The following is a 14,877-nucleotide window of genomic DNA, read 5'->3' on the forward strand; positions in this document are numbered from 1 at the left end:
CCAAGAAATCTTTCACACACACATGCCTACAATATCTCTTAAAGAAATGTCTCGTGTTCATTTGGTAATGGAATAATATATTCAAACACCTTTATAAGATAAGAATATGAAAGTTGAAACAAAATAAGATAAGAATAAGTTTCTTCTTTAATATGACTAATTGCCCAATAAAGATTGGAATAAAGATTTTATAGTGGAAGAATCACGTTCAAAATATTGCCTTCACAAATTACATGTTTGAAACCCAATTCTGCTGCTTTTGCTACCGCTAACTTGGCTGCTATAGCTTTTGCTCTTAGGGGATTCTGGTCTAAAATCAACTCAGCACATCTGTAGATTACTTCTATTTTATGATTTCTAGCAACTACTACTATGCATGATCTATTCTCACTTATGGTCGCATTAAAGCTCACTTTCATAAAAGGGGGATGGGAGGGTTCCAAGGTTGCTCCTACTAGTCTCATTACTTGCATAGTCCTAAGACACTAAATGATTAGTGTATATTTTATTAGTTTTCGTGCTTAAGAACAAAGTATCAATCACTTCCCTTTCATTTTGTCTTATAATGTTGATTCCTTGTCATCCATATCATATCATAACATATTAAAACAAAAACATTTAACAAATTTAACCATTGCAATGCCACGCAACCTTTTTTTTAAGGGATTGAAGAGGGTCAATTTAGTTTTTTCATATGATGCCACGTATGCAGAGGTCATGTAAGTTGCAAGTAAAATGCTTTTCCATCCAAGGTAACAATCCAATTGATGGTAGGGTGCAAAGTGAAACACATGTTATAGTTTAGGGTCGTAATCATGCATTTTAAAAGTTCAAAAATGATAAATGTAAACGATGGTATAGTTTGGGATGTTAAAGTACAATTATCTCGTGACAAAATGAAAAACTCAAAGACAACAATACATGAGAAAAAGTTACTACGAGGCATCCTGTACCCCAAGAAATTCAAAAATTGAACTGAAGTTCTTACAATTGAACATATCCATGTTCCTGAATCTTGAGCTATTCCAGTAGTGACTTACTCACATAACCACACATAGCTCTAACTTCCTGGACTTTTCTATTCTGAATTCAATCGCATGAACTTCTTGCTTATAACTCCAACAACCTCTTAAAGAATTGATCTTTGTAGCAAGCGCTAGGGTGACTCTATGGCTTCAACCTTGATGTGCACTATGCATGGCGGCAACATGTACAACACCATATTGATTCTTTTCTATTTGCTTTTGAACTCAGAGGTTAAACAAGTGGAGACTAGGGATTTCTTTTTGAATAGTACATGTTTTCTTGCCTCTACATCTCAATTATGAAAGTCATGCTTAGTAGGCTTTTATATAGACACTCTAATCAGGGTTATAAAAACTCACTTTTATAGCCGGTTATGTGTAAAATGCATTAGATTAAAAACTGAATCTACGATTTTCAATCAATCAAAGATATGTTGAACATGTGGTGAGATTCCAAAAATTTCTCTTTTCTTGTATTGAGGTTCCAGATAATTTTATTTTGTTAATTTTAGAATATATTGATTAAAAGTGGTTTTGATGGGATTATAATCGCGACGTAATCCATGTTCTTTTATTTGAACTAATATGAAGTGGCATCATATTATTAGAAGATGTAAACATAATTTTTTCATTGAATGTTCATTGAGTTTAATCTCTTTTATTAATCAAACGTTATTCTTGCATTTTCATGGAACCATGTTTCTTTACCAATTCACCGGAATCATTAATGCAAAGCTCTTCCTTGATCTATTGAAAGCAATTTTTTTTTTTTTTTTTTCTAGAAAAATATAATAAAACAATGATGGTCGGTGAAGTACAGATCAAAATTACACTCACCATCATCCAAAAAACCAAAAAAAAAAGAAAAGAAAAGAAAAGTCAATAAAAGAATTTTAGGCTAATGATATATGCACAGCACCGTTTTGGGCCTTGGGTGATTAATTATAATTTCAGAATTCGGTGCGAGTTATTCTCTTTGTTTATTAATCTTGCAATCAGTCCCACACCGATAATCATATTTTTGAATTCTTGCATGCATTTGATGAGAGGGCATATAAGTTGACTTGAGCTCAATGGCAGACTTTCTTTTGGAGATTCCAGAGTTAAAACAACTCAACCCCATTCGAAAGCCGCGTTTCAGCAGCCAAGTTTGAAACTGTTTCGCATACACACAGTGACAGAGAAGAACTATAGTGCGCACTATAGCGCGCACTATAGCTCTTTCTATTTATATATAGGGTTGTTCAATCAAAGCTATTCTCACACCACAAAACAAGCTCCCCATTAACACTGTCACTTCTCACTAGTCCTTTCAATTCAGCTTTTATCTAAAGCTTTGTTAAACCCATGGCGTCCAAGACACACATTATCCTTGTGACACTACTGTCTATCCTTTCTCTGCTAGCCTATAACTCAGTATATGCACAACTTTCTCCTAACTTCTACGCCACCACTTGCCCTAATCTACGAACCCTCGTGCAAAATGCCATGAGGCAAGCTGTCACTAGGGAGGCACGCATGGGTGCCTCTATTCTTCGCTTGTTCTTCCATGACTGCTTTGTAAATGTGAGACGCAGAGACACGCATGCATTTTGTGTTCCTTTATGTTTCATACAAAGTTCGATTATATATGTTAGAAAGGAATATTACTTGCTTTAATTTAGACCAAAAATGGAAAACATGCATATAAATTTGACAAAATATATGACGTTTTTATTTTTATTTTTTAAGTGGATAAGTTCTTTTTTTTTTTTTTTTTGGACGTTCTTTTATGGCTTTTTTTTGGGTTTTGTAGGGCTGCGATGCATCAATACTACTGGACGACACTGCCACCTTCACAGGTGAAAAGAACGCGGGACCAAATCTAAATTCTGCAAGGGGTTTCGAAGTGATTGATAATATTAAAACCCGCGTGGAAGCTAGTTGCAATGCTACTGTGTCTTGTGCAGATATTTTAGCACTTGCAGCACGAGAAGGAGTGGTCTTGGTTAGTATTAATATAGTTCTTTTTCTTTGTTTGAATAAGATTTGTTTCATGGTTAAATTTTGTAAGGGTTACGGAACAAAAGTGTTATGTTATTGAGTGCCTTCAGAAAATTCATTAAAGTAGAATTTTTTAATACAATCGAACCACTCAATTTAAGGCACATGCAGTTGAGTCATTTTTAATAATTTAATACTTTTGTTAATTGCTTTTAAAGTAGGCATGACCTGTTTTATATTTTTAACGATGGCTATAAAAATATCCATTAATATTAAATTATATTAGTGTCATGACACTCTCGAGTGTTTGTTTGTTTGATTTTTAATTTTTAAAGCTTGTCTTTCACTTATTTACACTTTTTGTTCACTAATATGTGTTTTCCATTTTGCTTTTAGCTAGGAGGACCCTCATGGATAGTACCACTAGGCCGGAGAGATGCAAGGACAGCCAGTCAAAGCGCAGCCAACAGCAACCTCCCCTCTCCGTTATCTGATCTTGCAACCCTCATCTCCATGTTCTCTGCCAAAGGTCTAAATGCCCGGGAAATGACCGCGCTCTCCGGTGGCCACACAATAGGCCAAGCTCGTTGTAGCTTATTCAGAACCCGCATTTACAACGAGACCAACATTGACTCCAACTTTGCCACTACTCGAAAGGCCAATTGCCCGGCTTCAGGTGGTGACAGCAATTTGGCCCCGCTTGACTCACTGACCTCAACCCGGTTTGATAACAACTACTACAAGGACCTTGTGGCTCGGCGTGGGCTTCTTCATTCGGACCAACAGCTGTTCAATAGTGGCTCCCAAGATGCAGTGGTTAGGACCTATAGTAATAACAATGCAGCTTTTGCTAGCGATTTTGCTGCAGCCATGGTGAAGATGGGCAATCTTAGCCCACTCACCGGGACAAATGGGGAGATTAGAAGGAATTGCAGGGTGGTGAATTAATGCTATTCATTATAGGGATTTACTAACGTGTGCCCTTAGGACATATATTAGTAAACCATTAGTAAATCATCTTAGAAAACTTTTTATGGGAAAGTGAAAAAGTAATTCACTTCAGTTTTTTCAATTTTCTATAAAAATTTTCCCAAAAAAAGGCATACATTAACTGGACCTTTCATTATAAGCTTAATGATGCTAATGTAATTAATTAGCAATATTGCTGAGACACATCGTTTTTCATAATAAATTTCGTAATTGTTGAAGTAATCGATTATGAGTGGTGAAGAAAAAGTTATGAGTTCATGATTGTTAATTATGTTCGCTACTCATGGTCATTCAATTCAATATTATGAATTTTGTTATAAAAAAGTTATGTTTTTAGCATTACCAATTAATTAGTCATGATAAATAAGTGATCTTGCGGTGGACACAAAAGATCCTGGTCAAAAAGTTGACGAGATCTTAGAATTATTTTCATGTTTGGATCTATTCAACCAAAAAAAGATCCTATGTGTAATTAAGTCTTTAAAGTGTGGTACATAGGCATGTGCAAGCATCATTTTTCTCTTAGAAGATTGCTGTTTGTCTTAATTCAATAACATATTTATTTTTGCATAAGACACCTCTCCCTTGTTAGATGACACAATCGCCAATTTTAGTTTTCAAAAGTCGTTAATTATCAGAAATATGACAACAAGGAAATGAAATTAATTATCGGTAGAAATGAGGTCTATGATAGTTCTGGATCAAACCCAAATCATAAAAATGTGACAATTTAGTGACATAACATCTTTGCAACGGGATAAGATCTTCCCCATTTCAAGCCATTTGTATATATGTTTTAGGGAAGTCATTTGTCATTTATATTTTAAGTGCTCCTTATTTCATCTTTTTCAAGATGAAGATTTTATTTTATAAATCTAACCGTGTACACGTTGTGTAAAATTTAATATGAATTATGAAATGTATCCATTTCAAATTTCTTACACCTACAAAGTATCCCTAAATTTTAGCAATAAGTTGCCAATAACAACAAATAACTAGTCCCCTATTAAGTAGATTGACAACTCTCCATTTCATTGCTACCTCCTCTTTGAAAGCATTTTGCTTCTTAGATAATTTTTAAGCAATTATAAAAGTCTAATCTAGAACGTTTTGAAGAACTTGGTATGGTTTTTTTTTTTTTTTTTTTTTTTTTTTTGTTACAATTATTTGTTTGGACTACTTTAAATCCCTTCCACCTATGAAGAATCCTTAAATTTTGGTAAGTTCCTTAATTAGAAGTTATTTTAAACTTTAAATCCCCTTTTTGCTAACAAGAATCTAAATCCATTAATGAGAAAATTCAATTGTTAGCCGTTATTTATTGAGAAATAGTTGGGTATCATAAATTTACTATAAAAAGAGTTAGTCTATAAATAAATTATTCTTCTACCAAGAAAAAGATTTATAAATTATTCATTATCCCATATCACGTAATTGACTTGCCTTCTCACTTTCCCTCCTATTTTTAAAAAAGAAAAAATCATTATAAATAATATGATTGAATGGTAGTAAGATTTACAATTTTTATTTATTTTTGTTTTGTTTTGAGAAACTTATAATACCCTAAGATCACTTTATTATATGTATATGAATTTTCCTTTCTAGTAAAAATATATATAATAGACCCGACAACTGCATGCTTAGCACTATAATGCAATTTTTCCAAGTTTGAAAGACGAAGCATGAACTCCACTTTTCGTTGAAAAGGATGTTACTTGTTGGGACAATTAGAAGAGAGAAGGATGATTAATTAGGATTCCAAAAGCGTGTTAGTTGGCATAATCTTTTGTTACAAGTAATCTCAAAAATGGCATCATGTTTCATTAATGAGTACACATCTTAAAAAAGATAACAAGTTTTTTTTCTTTTAAAATGGTGTAAGAGAATTGACATATTATATATTTAGTATTTACGTCCTCATAGAACAAATATTTCATGCTTTTTTTATATATTAAATAAATAGTTTTTTTTTTTTTTTTTTTTTAGCAGAAGAAGAAATTTCATGTCAGCTTCCCATAATTCAATAAATTAAAATAAAATTTATTGTGTCAGCTTCCCATGATTGAAACTTCAAATTGGCTTAGTCTTGGTTTTCCAATATTTTGAAGTAACGTCCTAAAACATATACAGGCCAAATCAACTATACTAAAATACCTTTAAGAATATTTAACAACTCTGTGGGCATAAAGAAGTACTAGGTACAAGAAATAATGATTTTGCAAACTATGAACACTCAAAAAAGGTAGATGGGTTTGGGTGGTAGTGGCGAACATGATAAAAACGGTTTTGTTTTGTAGCTATTATATTAATTCGTACCCTTCAATTATTTTCATATAGGATTAGGATGCAATGTTTTAACTTCTTTAATAGGCACAAAAAAAAATTCAAAAAAAAAAATGCTTAATATGATTCAATTGAAAGAATTTCAAAGTCTTATAGACTCTTAGAAAAAAATTCAATAAATAATCATCATAACAACTGTTCTGACTTGGTGGTAAAATTCATTTTTTTTAACTTGAGTAATTCCCAACGGTCGTTGAATATTATAGTGAACGTTATAGAGGTCTCATTTGAATTGCAAATGAGCTATGTGCCTATGTGTGTATAAATTAAATTTATATTTTAATCCAAAATGATGTGAACCCCTCCCTATTCACAAAGGATAAATATTATCCAAATTATTGGAATGAGGTACAAATTAAGTTTATTATTTTTATTTATCAACTATAAAATAAAACTAATTTAAGATAGAGGGTGTTTGGTTTTGTGTATGCAATTCTTTTTATAATCCAAGTTCCCTGTGACTCCTGTCTATTTGTGTTTTTATTTTCATGCAAAAGAAAAAAAACCACTATAACATGGTCTCAGTCTCACCAGATCATCACCTCCTTGCAGTACCAATAAAACTAATATTGTTCAATTTCCAGACATAGATAAGACAACCCCACCAAATGCAAGAATCTAATTGGAGAGTGGTTCCACGCGTTTTAAAACTCGCGTGGGTCTTCGGTTTTTCCTGCTTTATCTAACATGCCCGGTCCCAACACACTATTGCCACGGAGAGAGAGAGAAAGAAAGAAACTGAGAAACAAAACAAAATTGAAAAAAAAAAAAAAAAAACTAGTAGTTCTTCTAAGCTAGAAGAAGAAGAAAGAAAAATATAATAAAAAATAAAGAAGAGAGAGAGAGTGAGTCTAGTCTGTCTGTCTCTCACATGGCCTCTATGCCCTTGGGGCTAAACCATCAACAACTACAACTTCAGCCACAGACACAGCCACAGGCAGAGATTAATGAGCCACAGAAGCTAGCGCCTCGCCGCACATCTGAAATGGACTCTGATAAGGTTTGCTTTTTCTTTTACTCTTTCTTCCATTTTTTTATTATTATTACCATTTTACCCTTCTATTTTGTTCTGGCTAGCTCATTGTACGACGCCGTTTTGTTCGTTGTCTCTGTGTGTGTTTGTGGTTGGATCGTGTTTGATCCACCTCCGGACCTTTGCTTTTGCTTGAATTGCGAGCGATCTGGTACTTTTTCTGTGTTTCCTTACTTTGTTTGAGGTCGCCGGGAGTTTTCTCCGGCCGAATTTTCCGACGCTCTCTGATCGGACCGGTTTTCTCCTCCTTCTCACTTTAATTATCTTTACTATTTGCTTTTGAATTATTTGCTTTTTTTTTTTTTCCATCCTTTTGTAGTTTGATTTTTCTAGCTGAGATCTTGATCTCTTGAGCTTCAGCTTGAGCTTACTGATAAAATTTTGTGAGCCAAAAAAAAACGAATTATGAAAGTGTTTTTTGAAATTGCTTATTTCGTAAGAAAAAGAAAAGGAGCAATAGTTATATTAGGCTGATTTTCCGGGGACTTTAAATTTCTTTCCCTTTCCGTAACCTAATATTTCTCAGTAACCAAACAGATTTTTTTTTCTTCTTCTAGTTTTCTCATTTTCATTAATTTTGAAACTTCTTTACTCTTCCAAGTAATCTAGGCAAATTTTGAGCTTAGTTATATTTAGATATTAGATCTTCAATTATATGGTACACTTTTTATTGGGCTTTGGAGATTTTGGGCTTTGATTTTTAGTTTGTTCTGAACGTTGTGAACTTTTTTTTTTTCGCCCTTTTGCTGTTGGTAGATTCTTATTCAAAATGTACTACTTTGCTTCACGGAGTGAATATCCTTTGGTTCTCTCTTTGTTTGGGATGCAAGCAAATTACAGCATGTGATGCTTTCTTGTGAGCTATACCCATCTTGATTTTTCCTTTCTCCTATACATATTGCTTGAGCTCATTTCGCATTGGTTTATTTTTCATTATCACATTCCTAGGTTGTCATTGACATCCATTTGCTATTGGTTAGTTGTGTTGGTTGTTCAAGTCGAATTTGATTAGCGGCTTCTATATCATTGTTGCGCATTTGATGTACCGATCATTTTGTTTCTGTGAATGCCGTTGAATTGTATTATGAATTTTCCTCTGCATAGATTACCTTGCTATGTTTTGAATTGAACAAGGGGTGTGTCATTATCATGGGGGTGCTAAACATGGCAACTCCCCCAGATATCTACTTTTGTGTTTTGATTGCAATTGGATGCTGTTAAATACATAGATATGATTGATTTTATGGTTGGTCTTTTTTTGTTCTTGTTGTTGTCCTTCTTACATTTTTTTTTTTTTTTTTTTTATTATGATTGGTCTTAGAGCATAAATTCATTGCACATGTGTTCCCATGCATGTTTTGTACTGAATTAAAATAGGTTTTTGTAATTGAGCCCGTAGGTGGGTGAGGGTGTTGCGTGAGCGACATTACTAGACATTGATAGGGAGTTTTCTGATTACTATAGTTAGTTTCTATTGTTGTAGCTTTACTCATGATATGTGTTGCTATGAATTGCAGGAAATGTCTGCTGCTGTAATTGAGGGGAATGATGCAGTTACTGGACACATCATTTCAACCACCATTGGAGGCAAAAATGGCGAACCTAAAAGGGTTAGGACCTCTCTTTTTTATTACTTTTTTTTTTTATGGCCTTGGTTTGATTAAAACTATGTTCCATCGCCTCTAATTTCTTTTTATAGCAAAAATTTAATGCTCTGTTGTTAATTCATTGGTTAGAGAAAAAAAAATTAAAATAGGTTCCAGAAATAATAACACTATGTAAAATGCTGTTGTGCTTGGGTCCTAAGAGGTTCTACCATGTAGGTATTTGATGTACTTCAATTAGAAATTATAATTTTAAATTGCTGGTCAGATTTAGGGATTTTTTAGCTGTCTTTTCATCTTGTATGTTGTGGTGCTTATTATATTGCTGATTGCAGACTATCAGCTACATGGCAGAGCGTGTTGTAGGTACTGGATCTTTTGGAATTGTTTTTCAGGTACTGCCCAATTTGTGTCCTAACTATATTAACTAATAATTCTTGCTATTCTTGTATCCTTATTGAGTATTGGTTGTCACTCTTATTCAGGCAAAATGCTTGGAAACTGGGGAGACGGTGGCCATTAAGAAGGTATTGCAGGATAGACGGTATAAAAATCGTGAGCTGCAGTTAATGCGCTTGATGGATCACCCAAATGTGGTTTCCCTGAAGCATTGTTTCTTCTCTACAACAAGTAAAGATGAACTTTTTCTTAATCTAGTCATGGAATATGTTCCTGAGACTATGTACCGAGTTCTGAAGCATTACAGCAGTATGAACCAGAGGATGCCCCTCATCTATGTTAAACTCTATACATATCAAGTATGGATTTTTAATGTTGTTAATATTTTTTCAGCTTTATTTTTTTCCTAAATTCTCCTCTCTTTTTTCCTCTTTAAATTCTGATAATAAATGGAAAATATTTCTCAGATTTTTAGGGGGTTGGCATATATCCATACTGTTCCTGGTGTGTGCCATAGGGATGTAAAGCCCCAAAATCTTTTGGTATGCTGTCTACCGTCTTTTTTTCTTAAATAAGTATGACTTTATTTTTTTGGTCTTAACTTGTTATTTATATTTTCTGTAGGTTGATCCTCTCACCCACCAGGTTAAGCTTTGTGACTTTGGAAGTGCAAAAGTCCTGGTATGTGTCTTCATTTCTTTCCTCCATAAGCTCCACAATTATATATGCAAATAAACTTAATCCAAATGCATTTTCAAATATGAGATTTGATAGACTTTTATTTCTTGGCTTTTGATTGCTGTTGAATAATTGAATGAATGACAAATGCATCATCTCTTGACAAGACTTGATAATGATTGAAATGTGATCTTGATCCTGCATTGTTGTTTATGTTCATATGGATGCTCTTAGAGTAGCATGCTCTTCAAACAATAAATCTTTCTTCTAACATGGTTTATAGGTTTCCAATTAACTTATCTCATACAATACATTTTGGTGTTTATGATTTTCTATCCATGTCATCAGGTCAAGGGCGAAGCAAATATTTCATATATATGCTCTCGTTACTATCGGGCTCCGGAACTTATATTTGGTGCAACAGAATATACAACATCAATTGATATTTGGTCAGCTGGCTGTGTCCTCGCTGAGCTTCTTCTGGGCCAGGTTAGTCACTTCTGTGGCAGCCTATATATCAAAGTCAAATAATTTTCTCAATGGTACTTTAAGCCATATTTACTGCTATGTTTTGTTTGTTTCTCATAATTTCAAATGTTATGATAGCCATTGTTTCCAGGAGAAAATGCAGTCGACCAGCTTGTAGAAATTATCAAGGTGAAGCTTCATTCTCTATGTTAATGCTACTCTGAAGTATGCAGTAGCAATGCAAGTTATCATGTGATCATGTATTGTTCTTTGTAGGTTCTTGGTACCCCAACTCGAGAAGAAATTCGGTGCATGAATCCAAATTATACAGATTTTAGGTTCCCTCAAATTAAAGCTCATCCTTGGCACAAGGTATGCTTTTGTCTATATATGTCAATTGCTTAATGGTTTATCACGAAGTGAATAAAATAAGAGAGAGTGCATGCTTCTAGCTAAATGGAGAGTCATACAAAGAGTGCAATATGATATGATCCCAAAGTTTTGGATCTAGTGCTAAAAGTGTATAATATGTTACATGCAAATAAGTGATGCTAGCTGGATGTCAACCCATGTACATCTTTCACACATTAGCACAAAATCATGAGATTTTAGGTAATGTGAAGGAGGGGCCATGAAAAACCCTGACATTAAGTTGAAATGGGCTAATTAGTTGGGCCTGTTCATGCCATCAACTGCTGTAATTGTTTACTAAGGGGCTTTCTGTCAGTGTTGTATATTCTGCATTTAATATAATGTTTCTTGCTTCAGGTTTTCCACAAACGAATGCCTCCTGAAGCAATTGACCTTGCTTCACGGCTTCTTCAATATTCACCAAGTCTTCGCTGCACTGCGGTGAGTTGGTCTTCATTTGATGAAACTTCATTTCTGTGGTCTCAAGATAATTCCATTATCGTCCATGAATGTCTGATCAAGCATGCTTGGTATGGCATTCTCTATTGTGGTGTGGGCTGCAACCTAAGGGCAGCCATTTCAAGTTGCATCATGTCCATTCCTCACAATTTGCTGTAATGACGTAAATGATAAACAGCTGTCCTATATTTCTCTCTCACTGACCTTTTTTCCTTACTTGATTGGCTTTTGCTGATGCAGTTAGAAGCATGTGCGCATCCTTTCTTTGATGAGCTACGTGAGCCCAATGCCCGCCTTCCAAATGGACGCCCATTGCCCCCTCTTTTCAACTTTAAACAGGAAGTACGTAGTCCTTTCTTTTTAATTTTTTTTTTTTTGTGTGTGTGTGTGTGTGTGTGTGTGTGTATAGAGAGAGAGAGAGAGAGAGAATCATGTTATTGGGGTTATTACGTGAGTTCATATTGACTTTATTTTTCATGCATTTTTATGTTCATGGCATGTATGTTATCCTACAGCTCATATAAGTGGAGCCTAGCCCTTAAACCAATTGTTAAAGTGGAACTAAGACTCAACACCATAGATATAATGCTTTGTGGCTTCTTGTCTTAGCATCCAAACATGCATTAATCAATTATCAATTACTCATGCACTTGTGCAAACCTGCTGTGTGGATTTTGGTTACTTGGTGCCATTGTAATATTAGTTATTTGTTTTCTTCTTGTTCCATGCTATTCAAGTTTTAATTATGTTTTCATGGTTGATGTGGTAAGTAATTCATATTATAGATTAATACAAAATTTTAAGTAGTTGTCATATATTGCATTAGCATTGGCAGGTTTTGTCATTTACACGTTTATTGTTGATCCTTGATGCTGATCAACTATATTCTGCTGAGCTGAGAGGTATATATTGCTCCTGGGGTGGGAGTACTCTCAAAATGCACATGAGAATACCCATACTTGTTACAATGAAAACGAGACTAAATGCCCTTAATGCACTTGTCAAGTTCAACGAGTATCAAAGATGTTAGGAATGGATGAAATCCCTCTAAATGTCAGGAAAATGAAGAAAACAAAATGGATGAAACTTGCTCTATTTAGGTAACATTTGGGATGGCATGACTTGGATGGTAGAGGAATCTGGATAGTTGAATAGTGGCTCTGGCTAGCGCAAAGGGGACCTTTCAAATATATACAAAAATTCCATTTTTTACATCCTCATGCAGTTTTGTTTTGATGGATCTCTAGCTGGTAGATCAATTAACCATTTAATTCCAATTTGGTTACAGTTACAAGGAGCGTCACCTGAATTGATCAACAGGCTAATACCAGAGCATGTACGGCGGCAGATTGGTCTTAGCTTCCCACATCCAGCTGGTACGTAAATGTGAAGGCATGATGTAACAAGGAATCAACTCTGGTAGCGATGAAAGTGAAACAAAGGATGGCCTCTTTTGCGGTCTATGTAACCGAGCATTCTGGCTTAATGAGCAGTTTTTTCTCGGCCTGTGAAGATGTATACATATACTGGCTCTTCAGCTTAACCTGGAAATTGGTGATTCTGTCTACTATATGTCATTTTAGCTATAAAAAAAAAAGTACTATTTCCCTACTTCTGTACATTGTTTTGATCGCAAAGATTCCAGAGCTAGGAGTATAAAAGGTGATGCTATTCATATCTAGTAGCTAGGTAGGGGCTGCAGAAGCTTAAGAGGCTCAGTAGTTGTTTGGCTTGCTATTCTATTCTTCCCCCTTTTATTAATTACTTAATCATGTTGTTATTTCTATTTATGCTTGTGCCGGTCTTTGGTTGCGAACTGAATTTCTCAATTGAAGGTTACCTTTTCCTCACCATCCCTTTTGGACTTTGCAATGAAAGAATGAATTAAATGTTTCTATTTTATAGTTTTATAAAGCGAATGATGCGGTCAAGCTGTGGATTGTGGTGGATGAGATCAACGTATATTTGTCACCAAAATCTGACTTTACTATTTAATAATTGTAAAAGCAATTGATATTTCTGGACGTACTCGCACAGCGTCGCGTCAGTGAGTAAAGTTGTTTGCTCCAATCAAGATTACCTTTTTGGTTAAAATGGGTTCAATGAATTCTTACTTGCGTGTGGTCCCCCCCCCCCCCTCTCGTCATTCGATTTGACTTGCTGAATTCTTTGTCGAAAGAAATGCTAAGGATCTCTCCAACCATGTATTTTCTGGACTCGGATCCTCTCTTTGAAATGCTTAATTCTTTTTGAATGGAGTGTCCATTTTGTGGACAGGATTGTTTTGAAATAAATCAAAGGTGTAGAGTATGCCACCTTATTTAAACCTAACCCAACAACTTAACTCTAGCAACTTGAACGGTGAAAAGTAAACTAGCGTTTAAAATTAAAAAAGAAAAAAACAAACTTGTGTTAGTTTAAGCGTCGGAGCCTTGGAGGTGATGATTAATGAGCGCTGGTTCACCATTAATTTAAACAAAAAACAGATTCCGATTTATTTTATTTTTAATGAAACCATTGAGAGTGATTTTTCAAGGGCAAATTCAGTAGAAGCTATTTTAGAGCTGGAGTCATTAAAGCTCTACTTGATAGTAAAATCAAATATTTGATTCTACTATTGCGTATTGAAAGTTGTCACTATAAATAACAACGAATCAGGAAAATCAGGGGCGGCGTTACACACACCTCAGGGAGTTCAAGTGAACCCCTGACCTGCCCCATAAAAAGATTATATATAAAATTTAAAAAAAAAAAAAATTTGTGTTGATCCCTCTAAAATAAAAACTTGAACACCTTAATTCTATTTTTTTTTTTTTTTTTTAAAAAAAAACCCAACTGAAATTAACTTAAATATGATTGTGGGCCAGAGAACTTGGCGACCCCGGCCCACTCTAGGCTAAGCTCAAGGCCTGCGCCGAGCAGAGAAATATCCGAGGACATGCGCTGAAAATCCAAATGGTCTAGAGATGTTGCCGAAGATGATTCTGTCCGCGGCGTTCCAGACTCCAGTGGAAAAGAACGGCACACCATCAAAGGCAGCCTCCCAAAGCGTTCCCCGAAGAAATGACGAGTACAATAGGACGCACACGGGGGTATGGAGTGGGAGCAGTTTAAGGAAAAGTTGTTACCTCCGCATTTAATGCGCTCAACTAACATCCTGGCCGCATTAATGGTGAAAGGACTCTTGAACAATATGACCTTGGTTGCCGCAACTCACAGAGGGTTTGGGAAGGTGGCTGATGGGACGAGCACTCGAGTAATGACCTGCACAATCAACAGATGGAGGGTTAGGATCAACTGGAAAGAAGTATATAATGGGAAAGACCCCCCAAGAATGGGGGATCGCGAGAAAGGGAGAGGAAGAGAGAAAAAGGAGAAAACAGCAACAGTCTGCATGGTCTTGAAAAACCACGGGAACCTAGTACTGAAAGTAGAAGAAGAAGAACATCAAGCTCCTCGGACGAAACACTCGGGGACAACATTT

The 14,877-nt window shown here is 35.1% G+C and overlaps 2 protein-coding genes across 2 annotated transcripts; both read left to right on the forward strand.

Annotated features, from left to right (window-relative positions):
• The first annotated feature begins 2,112 nt into the window (after nucleotides 1–2,112).
• On the forward strand, nucleotides 2,113–4,220 carry LOC115957678 (peroxidase P7-like). The gene is made up of 3 exons (XM_031075985.1): nucleotides 2,113–2,591; nucleotides 2,821–3,012; nucleotides 3,405–4,220. Exons 1-3 carry the CDS (start codon nucleotides 2,373–2,375, stop codon nucleotides 3,954–3,956), a joined length of 963 nt encoding a protein of 320 aa, XP_030931845.1. The 5' UTR covers nucleotides 2,113–2,372; the 3' UTR covers nucleotides 3,957–4,220.
• A 2,910-nt stretch (nucleotides 4,221–7,130) lies between these two features.
• Nucleotides 7,131–13,246, forward strand: LOC115955678 (shaggy-related protein kinase eta-like). Its single transcript, XM_031073916.1, has 12 exons — nucleotides 7,131–7,341; nucleotides 8,892–8,984; nucleotides 9,314–9,373; nucleotides 9,464–9,736; nucleotides 9,845–9,919; nucleotides 10,002–10,058; nucleotides 10,404–10,544; nucleotides 10,662–10,712; nucleotides 10,800–10,895; nucleotides 11,292–11,375; nucleotides 11,634–11,735; nucleotides 12,682–13,246. Exons 1-12 carry the CDS (start codon nucleotides 7,213–7,215, stop codon nucleotides 12,775–12,777), a joined length of 1,257 nt encoding a protein of 418 aa, XP_030929776.1. The 5' UTR covers nucleotides 7,131–7,212; the 3' UTR covers nucleotides 12,778–13,246.
• The last annotated feature ends 1,631 nt before the right edge of the window (nucleotides 13,247–14,877 follow it).

Source organism: Quercus lobata, chromosome 8 (assembly GCF_001633185.2).
Source record: "Quercus lobata isolate SW786 chromosome 8, ValleyOak3.0 Primary Assembly, whole genome shotgun sequence".
Taxonomy (NCBI): domain Eukaryota; kingdom Viridiplantae; phylum Streptophyta; class Magnoliopsida; order Fagales; family Fagaceae; genus Quercus; species Quercus lobata.